This window comes from Pristiophorus japonicus, chromosome 3 (genome assembly GCF_044704955.1).
Source record: "Pristiophorus japonicus isolate sPriJap1 chromosome 3, sPriJap1.hap1, whole genome shotgun sequence".
In the NCBI taxonomy this organism is placed as follows: Eukaryota; Metazoa; Chordata; class Chondrichthyes; family Pristiophoridae; genus Pristiophorus; species Pristiophorus japonicus.
Window position 1 is genome coordinate 305102369 of NC_091979.1, and position 16339 is coordinate 305118707.

Genomic DNA, 16339 nt, shown 5'->3' on the forward strand with positions numbered 1-16339 from the left:
GGAGGGGAGGGGAGTGGGCCGCGCAGGGAGGGGAGGGGAGGGGAGGGAGTGGGCCGCGCAGGGAGGGGAGGGGAGGGGAGGGGAGTGGGCCGCGCAGGGAGGGGAGGGGAGGGGAGTGGGCCGCGCAGGGAGGGGAGGGGAGGGGAGTGGGCCGCGCAGGGAGGGGAGGGGAGGGGAGTGGGCCGCGCAGGGAGGGGAGGGGAGGGGAGTGGGCCGCGCAGGGAGGGGAGGGGAGGGGAGTGGGCCGCGCAGGGAGGGGAGGGGAGGGGAGTGGGCCGCGCAGGGAGGGGAGGGGAGGGGAGTGGGCCGCGCAGGGAGGGGAGGGGAGTGGGCCGCGCAGGGAGGGGAGGGGAGGGGAGTGGGCCGCGCAGGGAGGGGAGGGGAGGGGAGGGGAGTGGGCCGCGCAGGGAGGGGAGGGGAGGGGAGTGGGCCGCGCAGGGAGGGGAGGGGAGTGGGCCGCGCAGGGAGGGGAGGGGAGTGGGCCGCGCAGGGAGGGGAGGGGAGGGGGCCGCGCAGGGAGGGGAGGGGAGGGGGCCGCGCAAGGAGGGGAGGGGAGGGGGCCGCGCAGGGAGGGGAGGGGAGGGGAGTGGGCCGTGCAGGCAGGGGAGGGGAGGGGAGTGGGCCGCGCAGGGAGGGGAGTGGGCCGCGCAGGGAGGGGAGGGGAGGGGGCCGCGCAGGGAAGGGAGGGGAGGGGGCCGCGCAGGGAGGGGAGGGGAGGGGGCCGCGCAGGGAGGGGAGGGGAGGGGGCCGCGCAGGGAGGGGAGGGGAGGGGGCCGCGCAGGGAGGGGAGGGGAGGGGGCCGCGCAGGGAGGGGAGGGGAGGGGGCCACGCAGGGAGGGGAGGGGAGGGGAGTGGGCCGCGCAGGGAGGGGAGGGGAGGGGAGTGGGCCGCGCAGGGAGGGGAGGGGAGGGGAGTGGGCCCCGCAGGGAAGGGAGGGGAGGGGAGTGGGCCGCGCAGGGAAGGGAGGGGAGGGGAGTGGGCCGCGCTGGGGAGGGGAGTGGGCCGCGCAGGGAAGGGAGGGGAGGGGAGTGGGCCCCGCAGGGAGGGTAGGGGAGGGGAGTGGGCCGCGCAGGGAGGGGAGGGGAGTGGGCCGCGCAGGGAGGGGAGGGGAGGGGAGGGGGGAGGGGCAACTCAGGGAAGACAGTCACGTTCTTCCAACCCCCTACAAGGGACATCGTTGGAGTGGATGATATCCAGAAGTCACGACATTGTCACTATTCACTTCACGCCCAATAAACCAGTTCACAATCCGTAGACAATGCCTGCCCCATCTATGGGGGAGGGAGGAGGGGGAAGAGGATGCAGGTGCACTGGGATAAAGCACTTCGGCGGGGGGGGATGTACTTCGACTGGGTTAAAGCACTTCAGCTGGGGGAGGCATGCACTTGGACTGGGGTAAGGCACTTCAGCTGGGAGAGGGATGTACTTGGACTGGGGAACAGGACTTTGACTGGCCCTTGCTGTCTTCTGGAGAGCTCTGCCCTCTGTCGCTTCAGGAAGTCACAGTGGATCGATTTGCAAAGTCAGTGAGACCTTGGGATGGGCGGTTCAAGTGACACATTCCTGTGTGCTTCAGGGTGTGGCTTATCCTCCAAGGGGACCAATTAGAAACAAAGGGTGGAGCATGTTGGCCATTTTAACAGTGAAAATTTAGTTATTGGTGGAAGGATTGGAGGGCATTTGAGGGAAAATTTCTTCACGCAGAGTGTTGTGGGGGTCTGGACCACACTGCCTGAAAGGGCGATAGAGGCAGAAACCCTCATCACATTTAAAAAATAATTGGATGTGCACCTGAAGTGCTGTAACCTGCAGGGTTACGGACCTAGAGCTGGAAAGCGACATTGGGCTGGATAGCCTCTTGTTGGTCGGCATGGACACGACGGGCCGAAATGGTCTCCTTCTGTGCTGGAAAGTTCTCTAATTGAGGATTGGTTCACAGACAGAAAACACAGTAGGAATATACGGGTCATTTTCGGGTTGGCAGACTATACCTAGTGGAGTGCCGCAAGGATCAGTGCGTGGGCCTCAGCTATTCACAATCTATATCAATGATTTATACGAGGGGACCAAATGTAATATATCCAAGCTTGCTGATGATACAAAGCTAGGTGGGAATGTAAGTTGTGAGGAGGATGCAAAGAGGCTTCAGGGGGATATAGACAGGCTATGTGAGTGGGCAAGAACATGGCAAGTGGAATATAATGTGGAGAAATTTGAAGTTATCCACTTTGGTTGGAAAAATAGAAAAGCAGAGTATTTTTTTTTTTTAAAAAACGGCGAGATTGGGAAATGTTGGTGTTGAGAGGGACCTGGGTGTGGTTGTACACAAATCACTGAAAATTAACATGCAGGTACAGCAAGCAATTAAGAAAGCAAATGGTACGTTGGCCTTTATTCCAAGAGGATTGGAGTACAAGAGTAAGATTTCTTACCGCAATTATATCGGGACCTGGTGAGACCATACCTGGAGTATTTGTGCAGTTTTGGTCTCCTTAACCAAGGAAGGATGTACTTTCCATGGAGGGAGTGCGACGAAGGTTCACCAGACTGATTCCTGGGATGGGGGGGGGGGGCGGGGGGAGTTTGTCCTATGAGAGATTGAGTAGACTAGGCCTATATTCTCTAGAGTTTAGATGGAGAGGTGATCTCATTGAAACACACAAAATTCTTACAGGGCTTGACAGGGTAGATACAGGGAGGATGTTTTCCCTGGCTGGGGAGTCTCGAATCAGGGGTCAGTCATTTCGGACTCAGATGAAGAGAAATTTCTTCACTCTTTGGAATTCTCTACCCCAGAGGGCTGTGGATGCTCAGCCGTTGAGTATATTCAAGACAGAGATCAATAGATTTTTGAACATTAAGGGAATCAAGGGATATGCAGGAAAGTGGAATTGAGGTAGAAGATCGGCCATGATCTTACTGAATGGCGGCGCAGGCTCGAGGATCCGAATGGCCTATTCCTGCTCCTATTTCTTATGTTCTTAGCCGCTCTCTCTCCTCCTTAAAACCTACCTCTTTGACCAAGCTTTGGTCATCTGACCCAATATCTCTATGTGGTTCAGTGTCAAATTTTGATTTATCATGCTCCAGTGAAACGCCATGGGGCGTTTTATTACATTAACGGTGTTATATAAATGCAAGTTGCTCTGGTTTACTTTCATAATTGTTTGAGTCCACAACAACAACTTTTATTTATATAGTTTTTTTAACATAGTAAAACGTTACAAGATGCTTCACAGGAGTATTATCAAATAAATGATTGACACCAAGTCAAAGATAATTGGACCGGTGACCAAAAGCTTGATCAAAAAAGGTAGGTTTTAAAGAGTGGAGTATAAAAGCAGGGAAGTCTTGCTACAGTGGTACAGGGTATTAGTAAGGCCACACCTGGAATACTGCATGCAGTTTTGATTTCCATATTTACGAAAGGATATAGGTGCTTTGGAGGCAGTTCAGAGAAGGTTCACAAGGTTGATTCCGGAGATGAGGGGAGTTGACTTATGATGAAAGGTTGAGTCGGTTGGGCCTCTACTCATTGGAATTCAGAAGAATGAGAGGTGATCTTATTGAAATGTATAAGATTATGAGGGGGCTTGACAAGGTGGATGCAGAGAGGATGTTTCCACTGATGGGGGAGACTAGAACTAGAGGGCATGATCTTAGAATAAGGGGCCGCCCATTTAAAACTGAAATGAGGAGAAATTTCTTCTCTGAGGGTTGTGGAGCTGTGGAAGCTGGGACATTGAATAAATATAAGACAGAAAGAGACAGTTTCTTAAAACGATAAGGGAATAAAGGGTTATGGAGAGCAGGCAGGGAAGTGGACCTGAGTCCATGATTGGATCAGCCATGATCGTATTAAATGGTAGAGCAGGCTCGAGGGGTCATATGGCCTACTCCTGCTCTTAATTCTTATGTTGCAGATCTTGTGAGTCAGCCTAACGATCAAATTTTGAAAAAAATTGCTCACCTTCACCAATTTTCTCTATCTTCACATAATCGTCCATGCTTGTGTTCACACCCGAAGCCTGAAAACCGGACATATATATTAGAGCATCAGATTCTTGAGATACACAAAATAAAGAGGCTTCAATTTTATTTTTAAATGTTCAAATTCAACACCATAATGCACCAGAGCCTCGTTTGGATTCTTCAAAACCTTAAATCTTACCAAAATAACTGCAAATTTATTTCAGAAAACATTTTGGAATACAGCATGAGTAATTTGAGACACGGCATATGGCAAGTGTAGCATGCTTGGAATGAACAGATGACTTTGGGCCTTTGGCTCCCAATATTTTCCACCACTGCAGTTTTGATTACGTTACACTTGGGTCTGTTTTAGACTAATTGAGAGAGATTGATTGGTACAATTAGTTAACAACTCCATTATCCTATGTTCCAAATTGTCTGTAAATTAAGCAAATTAAAAACACTCCAAAAATTCTATTTTGTGGAAAGTGATTTCAAAAGGTTACTGGGAATTATATTGCTTATTTACTCGCAGCACTCACTGCTTTCTGAAGGAAATAAAAGGTGGTGTGTGTCTATTCTGGTCAGTTAGAACTACAAACTGTACTTAAATACCGGACAGGCAATTTTACACCAGTTGAGGTGCTGAAGAATAACATACACAGCATTTCGCCGACAAAAGGACCACGCAAGAATTTGTGAAGCTCCCAGAATTGAATATCAGATTATCTGTACATCCTGGGTATCATAATAGAGCCCTTAATTTGTACCACAGCTACTGAAACACATCATGTGCCAGCATATGGTTCTTTCCTTCAAATGCCAGGAGGATATAAAGTCCACCGGGGTCAGTATTGGGACCATCGGTCTCAAAATAATCACATACATAGACAGCTCTCCCTTGGCATTGCACACACGGAGTCAGAGGATTCATTATTTTATAATAAAGATGCATTTGCCAAGGACCTTGGCCATTGATAGTGACTGAACAAAAATATTATGAAACAAAAAAATGACATGGAGCCACACAAGGAGAAATTAGGATAAGTGACCAAAAGCTAAGGAGCATCTTGAAGGAGGAAAGAAAGACAGAGCGGTTTAGGCAGGGAATTCCAGAGCTTAGGGCCTCGGCAGCAGAAGGCACGGCCACCAATGGTTGAGCAATTATCAGCGATGCTCAAGAGGGCAGAATTAGAGGAGCGCAGACATCTCGAGAAGGGGGGTTGATGGTTGTGGGACTGGAGGAGATTACAGAGATAAGGAGGGGCGAGGCCATGGAGGGAATTGAAAACAAAGCTGAGAATTTTGAAATTGTGGTGTTGCTTAACTGGGAACTGATGTAGGCCAGCGAGCACAGGGGTGATGGGTGAGCAGGACTTGGTGCCAGTTAGGACATGGGCAGCTGAGTTTTGGATTATCTCTAGTTTACATAGGGTAGAATGTGGTAGACCAGCCAGGTGTGCGTTGGAATAGTCAAGACTAGAGGTAACAAAGGCATGGATGAGGGCCTCAGTGGTGGATGAGCTGAGAAAAGGGCAGAGACGGGCGACGTTACCAAGGTTGAAATAGGTGATCTTGGTTATGTTGCGGATATATGATCGAAAGCTCATTTCAGGGTCAAATATGACACCAAGGTTGCCAAGTCTGGTTCGGCCTCAGACAGGAGTTGGGGAGAGGGATGGAGTCCGTGGGTAGGAAATGGAGTTTGTGGCAGGGACCGAAAACAATAGCTTTGATCTTTCCAATATTCAAGCGGAGAAAATTTCTGCTCATCCAGAAGTGGATGCCAGACAAGCAGTCTGACAATTTAGAGACCGAAGAGGGGGTTGTGAGAAGTGGTAGTGAGGCAGAGCTGGGTGTCATCAGCGTACATGTGGAAAGTGACACTGTGTTTTTGGATTATGTCACAAAAAGAGCTCACTGCTCGTTCTCTATGGCTCAGTCAGTCATACCTCACTCCTTTCATTCAACTTGGCTAATGCAACCTCTACCCTACTGTCAGTTGTGGCTCAGTGGGTAGCACACTCAACTGAGTCAGAAAGTTGTGGGTTCAAGTCCCAATCCAGGAACTTGAGCACATAAATCTAGGCTGACACTCCAGTACAGTGCTGAGGGAGTGCTGCACTGTCAGGATCCTCTTTCGTACGAGATGTTAAATCGAGGCCCTGTCTGCCCTCTCACCTTGACGTAAAAGATCCCATGGCACTATTTTGAAGAACAGGGGAGTTATCCCCAGTGTCCTGGCCAATATTTATTCCTCAAATCAACAGATTGTCTGGTCATTATCACACTGCTGTTTGTGGTAGTTCGCTGTGCACAACTTGGCTGCCGCGATTCTCACTATGGAACATAAATGACACTTTCTTTCTCTCCATTCACTCTTCCAATTTTCTCTCAACATATCCTGAACCACGCTAGAGTACGGCTCCACAGGCACCAGTAGCCTTCAGGTACACTGCACATAAATGTGTACAATTTCTCCCTTATATGGCAGCAAATTAGTTATTGTAGTGTGCCGAGGCATCACGCCAGGCTTGTGCTTTACCGCTTCCCCCTTCCTATGGTAATACTGGAGCAGGTGGCTTTACAATCCAGTCTGTAATTCCTGCCTCTGCCTGTGTTTCCATTGACAGTCATAGACTGAAATATAAAGTGACTAACAGTGCAGCAGTCTGGGAAGTACCACAATAATTACAGACAGAACATTGAAGGAAACATGTTTGACATGAATGCAAATTTTGTTTTGCAGTCACTGCTGGTTTTTCCTTTGCTATTGCACCTCATTGCCATTGTACAGAGTACAGAATTGTTTGTGGATTTTTAAAGAAAACTTGGGTGCAATCTTGGACTCCAGGTGTTCCCAACTTCCCAGTTGAAGGAGGAAATGTGGCAGTGGCCAGCAAGAGGAGGAATTTAAACAGACACAAGGAGGCAAAATATCTGAAAACCTACCCCTATTGAAAGGCCAAAGCAGAGAGAAATCTTCCAGGAAATAACTTAGGTCCAGATGATGACTGTCCAGGTAGCTTTTGGGAAATCAATGAATGGTCAGGTTGGTCTGTTGAATACAGAAACAAAGTTAATTGATTTCTTCTATAACTTACGTTAGAGCTTAAACAAATATACAAGCTGTGAAATTCTTAGTGTTATACATACATACATATATATACATACATACATACACCACACACATACAAATACATTTCTCCACGTACAAATAAATTTCTCCAGTGTGACAACCCCACAAGTCCTGGAATCTGTCAGTGTCCACACACACAGCAGGTTAGAAGGCGAGCAATTACATTTGCGATCTACACTCAAGAGTGTACACTTCTATTGACCTCAATGAGTACAAATAAGCTGTTCAGCTGAGATGAGCATCAAAGCCAAGCCTGCCAGAGTCCACACCAGACATGCACTTTCCAGAACTGGTAACTGGTACCAGGAACATGAACTCGCCCAATGTTCCTCCTGCACAGTCCAGGATCACTCCGACCATTACAACCCTCATACCACTGCCCTGAACGAGATTAACTAATTTGGCAAGAGCAGAATGGAACATAAAACTACAGTACTGCAGCTGCTGGAAATCTGAAACAAAAGCAGGAGGGCCCAGTGCGCCTCACCGGGGGCGTCCGCACATTCCACGAGTTGCTGCTTCGTGGGGCCCAGGGGCTGTTTTAAGGAAGCCACCTACCTACCCCGTGCCGTGCGTCCGGGAGGCCTGGTGCCGCCGATCGCTGCTCACCGCCTCCCGAACTCCAGCCAGCCCGCTACCCACCCAGGAGGCCCGGGAATCAACCCTCCGGCGAAGGCAGAGACCACCACCCGCACCCCACCCGGGGAGCTTGCCGAGGCCCGCGTTCCCGGACCCACCGCCTTCACCTGCCGAGTGGCGAGGACGAACCTGCAGCTGCCGGAGCAGGAGCCGGAGCCGAGCGGCGCGCAGTGAGGAAGGGAGGCCCGGGCCCGGACACTGACACTGACGCTGCCGCTCCTGCTCCCGCCGTTGTTTGAATGTCCGCGAGCGCGCTCCAACCGTTCCCCTCCGATTCAAACCGGTAGCCAATCAGTGCCGCCATTTGGATTCAAAGGGACCAATCAGAAAGGCTGCATTCTGGAGGCGGCCGGGGCGGGTGGGGGGAGGTGTCCTTCGCCGAGCTCTTCGGTGATCAGAGAGAAAGGCGCGAATAGAGCAAGCAAAGCGGCCGTGTCTGGATGCAGGGAGGCCGTGTGTCTGACGGACCGGCCAGGTTTCTGTGGCTGCTGAGCATTTCTTTTCTGATAGTTTCACGCCATCAGGCGGATTTTAATTCGCATAGATTGACTGAAGAACAACCGAATTACATACATAGGAAAAGACCATGTCTCGCTCTCCATAGGTGCTGCCTGGCCTGCTGGGTATTTCCAGCATTTTCTGTTTTTGATCGAGGGAAAGACCATCTGGTCCACCAGAGGAAAACCCCGGGCCAATAAGGGAATAAAAATACTCTGGACAATTCCTCTCTAACCATCTCAGGCGGTGGAAACCAGTCCAGGAGATCACTCACACCAATTGAATGCACGGATTATAACGAAAGGTAATGTATACTGGAACATTAGGGGCCCGAAATTGGTCGACATACTGCCCGCTATCACCCGCGTACCACCCAAAAATGCTATTTTCATCAAAAAACACCTGCATACTGCTCGGCGGAATATTCATCATTGACATAACGCCGAGCGGTATGCACACCATCCACCGTGCCGGACTGCCCGCACACCGCCCAAAAAGTACGATTTTCATCGCATACCGCCGACAAACCACCGGAACTGCATACCGTCCTGAGGTGGGGTTTGCGATCTTAAATGGGCTGAGTGCACGGATCGGCCATTTTGGAAATCGGGAACTGTCAGCTAAAGTAGTACCTCATTACAAATGGGTATGATTTGGTGGCCATTACAGAAACATGGTTGCAAGGTGGCCAAGACTGGGAATTAAACATACAGGGGTATCTGACGATTCCGAAAGATAGGCAAGAAGGGAAAGGAGGTGAGGTAGCTCTGTTAATAAAAGATGAAATCAGGGCAGTTGTGAGGGATGATATTGGCTCCAATGAACAAAATGTTGAATCATTGTGGGTGGAGATTAGAGATAGTAAGGGGATAAAGTCACTGGTCGGCGTAGTTTATAGGCCCCCAAATAATAACTTCACGGTGGGGCGGGCAATAATCAAGGGAATAATGGAGGCATGTGAAAAAGGAATGGCAGTAGTCATGGGGGATTTTAACCTACATATCGATTGGTCAAATCAAATCGCAGGGGGTAGCCTGGAGGAGGAATTCATAGAATGCATACGGAATTGTTTCTTAGAACAGTATGTAACAGAACCTACAAGGGAGCAAGCCATCTTAGATCTGGTCCTGTGTAATGAGACAGGAAAAATAAACGATCTCCTCGTAAAAGATCCTCTCGGAATGAGTGATCACAATATGGTTGAATTTGTAATACAGATTGAGGATGAGGAAGTTGTGTCAGAAACGAGCGTACTATGCTTAATCAAAGGGGACTACAGTGGGATGAGGGCAGAGTTGGCTAAAGTGGACTGGAAACAAGGACTAAACGGTGGCACAATTGAGGAACAGTGGAGGACTTTTAAAGAGCTCTTTCATAGTGCGCAACAAAAATATATTCCAGTGAAAAAGAAGGGCGGCAAGAGAAGGGATAACCAGCCGTGGATAACCAAGGAAATAAAGGAAAGTATCAAATCAAAGACCAATGCGTATAAGGTAGCCAAGGTTAGTGGAAACTGGAGGATTGGGAAAATTTTAAGCAACAGCAAAGAATGACTAAAAAAGCAATAAAGAAAGGGAAGATAGATTACGAAGGTAAACTTGCGCAAAACATAAAAACAGATAGTAAAAGCTTTTACAGATATATAAAACGGAAAAGAGTGACTAAAGTAAATGTTGGTCCCTTAGAAGATGAAAAGGGGGATTTAATAATGGGAAATGTGGAAATGGCTGAGACCTTAAACAATTATTTTGCTTCCGTCTTTACAGTGGAAGACACAAAAACCATGCCAAAATTTGCAGGCCACAGGAATGTGGGAAGGGAGGACCTTGAGACAATCACTATCACTAGGGGGGTAGTGCTGGACAGGCTAATGGGACTGAAGGTAGACAAGTCCCCTGGTCCTGATGAAATGCATCCCAGGGTATTAAAAGAGATGGCGGAAGTTATAGCAGATGCATTCGTTATAATCCACCAAAATTCTCTGGACTCTGGGGAGGTACCAGTGGATTGGAAAGCAGCTAATGTAACGCCTCTGTTTAAAAAAGGGGGCAGACAAAAGGCAGGTAACTATAGGCCGGTTAGTTTAACATCTGTAGTGGGGAAAATGCTTGAAACTATCATTAAGAAAGAAATAGCGGGACATCTAGATAGGAATAGTGCAATCAAGCAGATGCAACATGGATTCATGAAGGGGAAATCATGTTTAACTAATTTACTGGAATTCTTTGAAGATATAACGAGCATGGTGGATAGAGGTGTACCGATGGATGTGGTGTATTTAGATTTCCAAAAGGCATTCTATAAGGTGCCACACAAAAGGTTACTGCAGAAGATAAAGGTACGCGGAGTCAGCGGAAATGTATTAGCATGGATAGAGAATTGGCTGGCTAACAGAAAGATGAGAGTTGGGATAAATGGGTCCTTTTCAGGTTGGAAATCGGTGGTTAGTGGTGTGCCACAGGGATCGGTGCTGGGACCACAACTGTTTACAATATACATAGATGACCTGGAGGAGGGGACAGAGTGTAGTGTAACAAAATTTGCAGATGACACAAAGATTAGTGGGGAAGCGGGTTGTGTAGAGGACACAGAGAGGCTGCAAAGAGATTTAGATAGGTTAAGCGAATGGGCTAAGGTTTGGCAAATGGAATACAATGTCGGAAAATGTGAGGTCATCCACCTTGGGGAAAAAAAACAGTAAAAGGGAATATTATTTGAATGGGGAGAAATTACAACATGCTGCGGTGCAGAGGGACCTGGGGATCCTTGTGCATGAATCCCAAAAAGTTAGTTTGCAGGTACAGCAGATAATCAGGAAGGCGAATGGAATGTTGGCCATCATTGCAAGAGGGATGGAGTACAAAAGCAGGGAGGTCCTGCTGCAACTGTACAGGGTATTGGTGAGGCCGCACCTGGAGTACTGCGTGCAGTTTTGGTCACCTTACTTAAGGAAGGATATACTAGCAATGGGGGGGGGGGGGTACAGAGACGATTCACTAGGCTGATTCCGGAGATGAGGGGGTTACCTTATGATGATAGATTGAGTAGACTGGGTCTTTACTCGTTGGCGTTCAGAAGGATGAGGGGTGATCTTATAGAAACATTTAAAATAATGAAAGGGATAGACAAGATAGAGGCAGAGAAGTTGTTTCCACTGGTCGGGGAGACTAGAACTAGGGGGCACAGCCTCAAAATACGGGGCAGCCAATTTAAAACCGAGTTGAGAAGGAATTTCTTCTCCCAGAGGGTTGTGAATCTGTGGAATTCTCTGCCCAAGGAAGCAGTTGAGGCTAGCTCATTCAATGTAATCAAATCACAGATAGATAAATTTTTAACCAATAAGGGAATTAAGGGATATGGGGAGCGGGCGAGTAAGTGGAGCTGAGTCCACGACCAGATCAGCCATGATCTTTTTGAATGGCGGAGCAGGCTCGAGGGGCTAGATGGCCTACTCCTGTTCCTAATTCTTATGTTCTTATGTACAATGGTTGGTGCTGTTCCCTGCATTTTTCTTGCAGCTGTCGCGCTGTAAAAATCATGTCCATTGTACCCCATAGAGGACAAAATCCGCACTGTGACTCCAGGAGGAGCTCCTCGGCCACAGGGAGAAAACGGTTGAGGAGGATTCTAGCGACGACTTTCCCAGTGGCTGATAACAGGGAGATTCCTGTGTAGTTGCCGCGGTCGGATTTGTCCCCTTTTTTAAAGATGGTCACGATTACTGCATCTCTGAGACCTCCCGGCATGCTCTCCTCCTTCCAGATGAGAGAGATGAGGTTATGCATTCATGCCAATAGTGCCTCTCCACCATACTTTATTGCTTCAGCAGGGATTCCATCCACTCCCATTGCCTTGTTCTTAAGCTGGCGGATTGCCTTTTCTACCTCATTCAGGGCTGGGGTTTCGTTGAGATGGTGGCGGGTAGCATGCTGCGGGATGGAGTTGAAGACACTCGAGTCAAAGGCAGACTGTCGGTTCAGGAGATCTTCGAAATGCTCCTTCCAACGGGTCCTGACTGCTTCGGTGTCCTTGATAGAAACATAGAAAATAGGTGCAGGAGTAGGCCATTCGGCCCTTCTAGCCTGCACCGCCATTCAATGAGTTCATGGCTGAACATTCAACTTCAGTACCCCATTCCTGCTTTCTCGCCATACCCCTTGATCCCCCTAGTAGTAAGGACCTCATCTAACTCCTTTTTGAATATATTTAGTGAATTGGCCTCAACAACTTTCTGTGGTAGAGAATTCCACAGGTTCACCACTCTCTGGGTGAAGAAGTTCCTCCGCATCTCGGTCCTAAATGGCTTACCCCTTATCCTTAGACTGTGACCTCTGGTTCTGGACTTCCCCAACATTGGGAACATTCTTCCTGCATCTAACCTGTCTAACCCCGTCAGAATTTTAAATGTTTCTATGAGGTCCCCTCTCATTCTTCTGAATTCCAGTGAATACAAGCCCAGTTGATCTAGTCTTTCTTGATATGTCAGTCCCGCCATCCCGGGAATCAGTCTGGTGAACCTTCGCTGCACTCCCTCAATAGCAAGAATGTCCTTCCTCAGGTTAGGAGACCAAAACTGTACACAATACTCCAGGTGTGGCCTCACCAATGCCCTGTACAACTGTAGCAACACCTCCCTGCCCTTGTACTCAAATCCCCTTGCTATGAAGGCCAACATGCCATTTGCTTTCTTAACCGCCTGCTGCACCTACATGCCAACCCTCAATGACTGATGTACCATGACACCCAGGTCTCTTTGCACCTCCCCTTTTCCTAATCTGTCACCATTCAGATAATAGTCTGTATCTCTGTTTTTACCACCAAAGTGGATAACCTCACATTTATCCACATTATACTTCATCTGCCATGCATTTGCCCACTCACCTAACCTATCCAAGTCGCTCTGCAGCCTCACAGCATCCTCCTCGCAGCTCACACTGCCACCCAACTTAGTGTCATCCGCAAATTTGGAGATACTACATTTAATCCCCTCATCTAAATCATTAATGTACAGTGTAAACAGCTGGGGCCCCAGCACAGAACCTTGCGGTACCCCACTAGTCACTGCCTGCCATTCTGAAAAGTACCCATTTACTCCTACTCTTTGCTTCCTGTCTGACAACCAGTTCTCAATCCATGTCAGTACACTACCCCCAATCCCATGTGCTCTAACTTTGCACATCAATCTCTTGTGTGGGACCTTGTCGAACGCCTTCTGAAAGTCCAAATATATCACATCAACTGGTTCTCCCTTGTCCACTCTACTGGAAACATCCTCAAAAAATTCCAGAAGATTTGTCAAGCATGATTTCCCTTTCACAAATCCATGCTGACTTGGACCGATCATGTCACCTCTTTCCAAATGCACTGCTATGACATCCTTAATAATTGATTCCATCATTTTACCCACTACCGATGTCAGGCTGACCGGTCTATAATTCCCTGTTTTCTCTCTCCCTCCTTTTTTTAAAAAGTGGGGTTACATTGGCTACCCTCCACTCTATAGGAACTGATCCAGAGTCAATGGAATGTTGGAAAATGACTGTCAACGCATCCACTATTTCCAAGGCCACCTCCTTAAGTACTCTGGGATGCAGTCCATCAGGCCCTAGGGATTTATCGGCCTTCAATCCCATCAATTTCCCCAACACAATTTCCCGGCTAATAAGGATTTCCCTCAGTTCCTCCTCCTTACTAGACCCCCCAACCCCTTTTATAACCGGAAGGTTGTTCGTGTCCTCCTTCGTGAATACCGAACCAAAGTACTTGTTCAATTGGTCCGCCATTTCTTTGTTCCCCGTTATGACTTCCCCTGATTCTGACTGCAGGGGACCTACGTGAGTGTCTCCCCGTTCTTGGGGCCAGCAGTGGGGTGGGGCCTTGGGTGTTTGGGGCCTTGGGTGTTTGGGCCTTAGGTGGCCTTGACTGCAGTGAAGAATCCTCGCACATCATGGCTGTCAGCCAGCTGCTGAATCTCCTGTGCTTTCTCCACCCACCATCTGTTCTTTAGGTTGCAGGATTTTTATTGGACCTTGGCCTTAAGCCGTCTGTAATGCTATTTTGCTGCTCCAGAGTTGGGTTGTTTTAGGTGCAAAAATGTCTTGGCACTTGCGATTTATTAGCTCTTGGATTTCTTGGTCATTCTCATCAAACCAGTCCTGGTGTATCCTGGTTGAGTGACCGAGCGTCTCTTCGCAGGCATTGGTTATAGAGGGAGGCCTGGAGGGCAGACCAAGCGCTGTGGGCATTCTACATCTCGGGGTCATCAAGGGATGCCAGGTTAGCAGTGAGGCGCTGGCTGTATAGGGTTTTCTGAGCTGGGTCTTTGAGTGCCCCGGCATTGACTTTTTTGCGACACTGCTTCTGCTGCCATCACTGCTTTGGGGCTATGTTGATGTTAATGATGGAACGAATTAGGCGGTGGTCCATCCAGCAGTCGTCAGCTCCATTCATGGCACGGGTGATGCACACATCCTTGCGATCCCTGGCCCAGACGATGACATCGTCGAGCAGGTGCCAGTGTTTGGAGCGATGGTGTTGCCATGATGCCTTGTACTTGTCCCTCTGGCAGAATAAGGTGTTGGTGATCACAAGGTGGTGCTCTGGGTGTTTTGTCAGGAGCAGGGTACCGCTGGAATTGGTTTTCCCCACCCACTCTCTGCCGATCACGCCTCCCCAGAGTGCTATGTCCTTGCTGATCCTGGCGTTGAAGTCGCTGAGGAGGATCAGTTTGTTGTCCTTAGGGACGCGCGACAGGGATTTTGAGAGGCTGGAGTAAAAACCCTTTTTGGTGTCATCTGTTGCATCGAGTATTGGGGTGTATGCACTGATGACTGTGACGCATTGGTTCCGGGATAGAGTGAGTCGGAGAGTCATGAGACGTTCGTTAATCCCGCAGGGGGAGTCTGTGAGGCGGTCGACCAGCTCGTTCTTGATAGCGAAACCGACTCCGTGGAGGCGGCGTTCTTCCTCTGGTTTGCCTTTCCAGAAGAAGGTGTAACCTACACCTTGTTCCTTGAGCTGGCCTTACCCTGCCAGCCGGGTCTCGCTTAGGGCGGCGATGTCAACATCAAAGTGTTTAAGTTCTCGGGCAACTATGATGGTGCGGCGTGCCATCCTGTTGCTGTTGGAGTTGTCCATGAGGGTCCTGATGTTCCAGGTCCCGAACTTGATATTGAAGGGTTGGAGATGCCTGTGCATGAGTTCTTTTAACGTGGGGTGGCTGTTGCACACCGGCTACCACAAGGGCTTAGCTGAACAAGGTCTTGATCCAGTGCAAGGGGGTCCAAGACGACTGGAGACCAGCACTGTTGTATGAGCCTAATTGCCTACGCCGAAATGTTGGCCGTAAGCTCGGCAATGAGTAGCGCCCTTCGGTGAGATGGTGGGTGATCCGAGACTTGGCTGGGGACAGGCATTGGGAAGGTCAGAGGTCCATTTTGTGGAGTGGAGGTTGGGGTGTTCAGAGTGGAAGGAGGAGAGGTCAGAGTGGTCACAGCCATTGTGCTCACCACGTGCTGGAGGAGAAGAGGCCAGGTCGTCGCTGGAGAAGAGGAGGCCAGGTCATTGGTGGAGGAGAGGAAGCCAGGTCGCCGTTTGAGGAGAAGCGGCCCAGTCGCCGCTGGGTGGGGCGGGGGGGGGGGAAGAGGCCCAGTTGCGCCTGGGTGGAGGGGAAGAGGCTCAGTCGTCGCTGGGTGAAGAGGAAGAGGCCCAATCACCGCTAAGTGGAGGGTAAGAGACAGAGGCCCAGTTGTAGCTGGGTGGAGGGGAAGAGGCTCAGTCAGCGCTGGGTGGAGGGGAAGAGGCCCAGTTGTCGCTGGGTGAAGGGGAAGAGGCCCAGTCGCCGCTGGGTGGAGGCTTGCGCGTGAGGTAGGCCCGAATCTGTGGTTGGAGGCTCACCGGGTGTCGTGGATCGGGTGGAGCAGCTGAGTTGGCTGAGTCCAGTGGGGAGCGTGAGGTAGGCCTGTGGGGGATGGGCAGTGGGCTCAGGTAGCTGCCCTTGCAGCATGGGATCTCGGGGTAAGGGAAATACTTAGTGGGTGCATTTTTCTACCCCTATTAGGCTTAAACAGTGGGGAGGGGAAATTGTGAGAG

The 16339-nt window shown here is 49.7% G+C and overlaps 1 protein-coding gene and 1 long non-coding RNA gene across 6 annotated transcripts in view; one reads left to right on the forward strand and one right to left on the reverse strand.

Moving 5' to 3' along the window:
- Positions 1 to 16339, reverse strand: part of cdk1 (cyclin dependent kinase 1) — a 133202-nt gene that overhangs the window by 30611 nt on the left and 86252 nt on the right. The window contains exons 1-3 of one of the 4 annotated variants that reach the window (XM_070876861.1): positions 7880 to 8006; positions 6925 to 7030; positions 3971 to 4028 (exon numbers count right to left, since the gene is read on the reverse strand). In XM_070876861.1, coding sequence (XP_070732962.1) covers positions 3971 to 4007 — 37 coding nt within the window. In that variant the 5' untranslated portion in view covers positions 4008 to 4028; positions 6925 to 7030; positions 7880 to 8006. Of the gene's footprint in view, positions 1 to 3970; positions 4029 to 6924; positions 7031 to 7848; positions 8007 to 16339 lie in introns of those variants that run through there. The other 3 variants (XM_070876862.1, XM_070876863.1, XM_070876864.1) reach the window with 3 other exon arrangements.
- The window catches only part of LOC139260349 (uncharacterized), a 99820-nt gene continuing 91621 nt past the window's right edge, over positions 8141 to 16339 (forward strand). For both annotated transcript variants that reach the window (XR_011592781.1, XR_011592782.1), the window contains exon 1: positions 8141 to 8552. This is a non-coding gene — a long non-coding RNA (uncharacterized lncRNA). The remainder of the gene's footprint in view (positions 8553 to 16339) is intronic.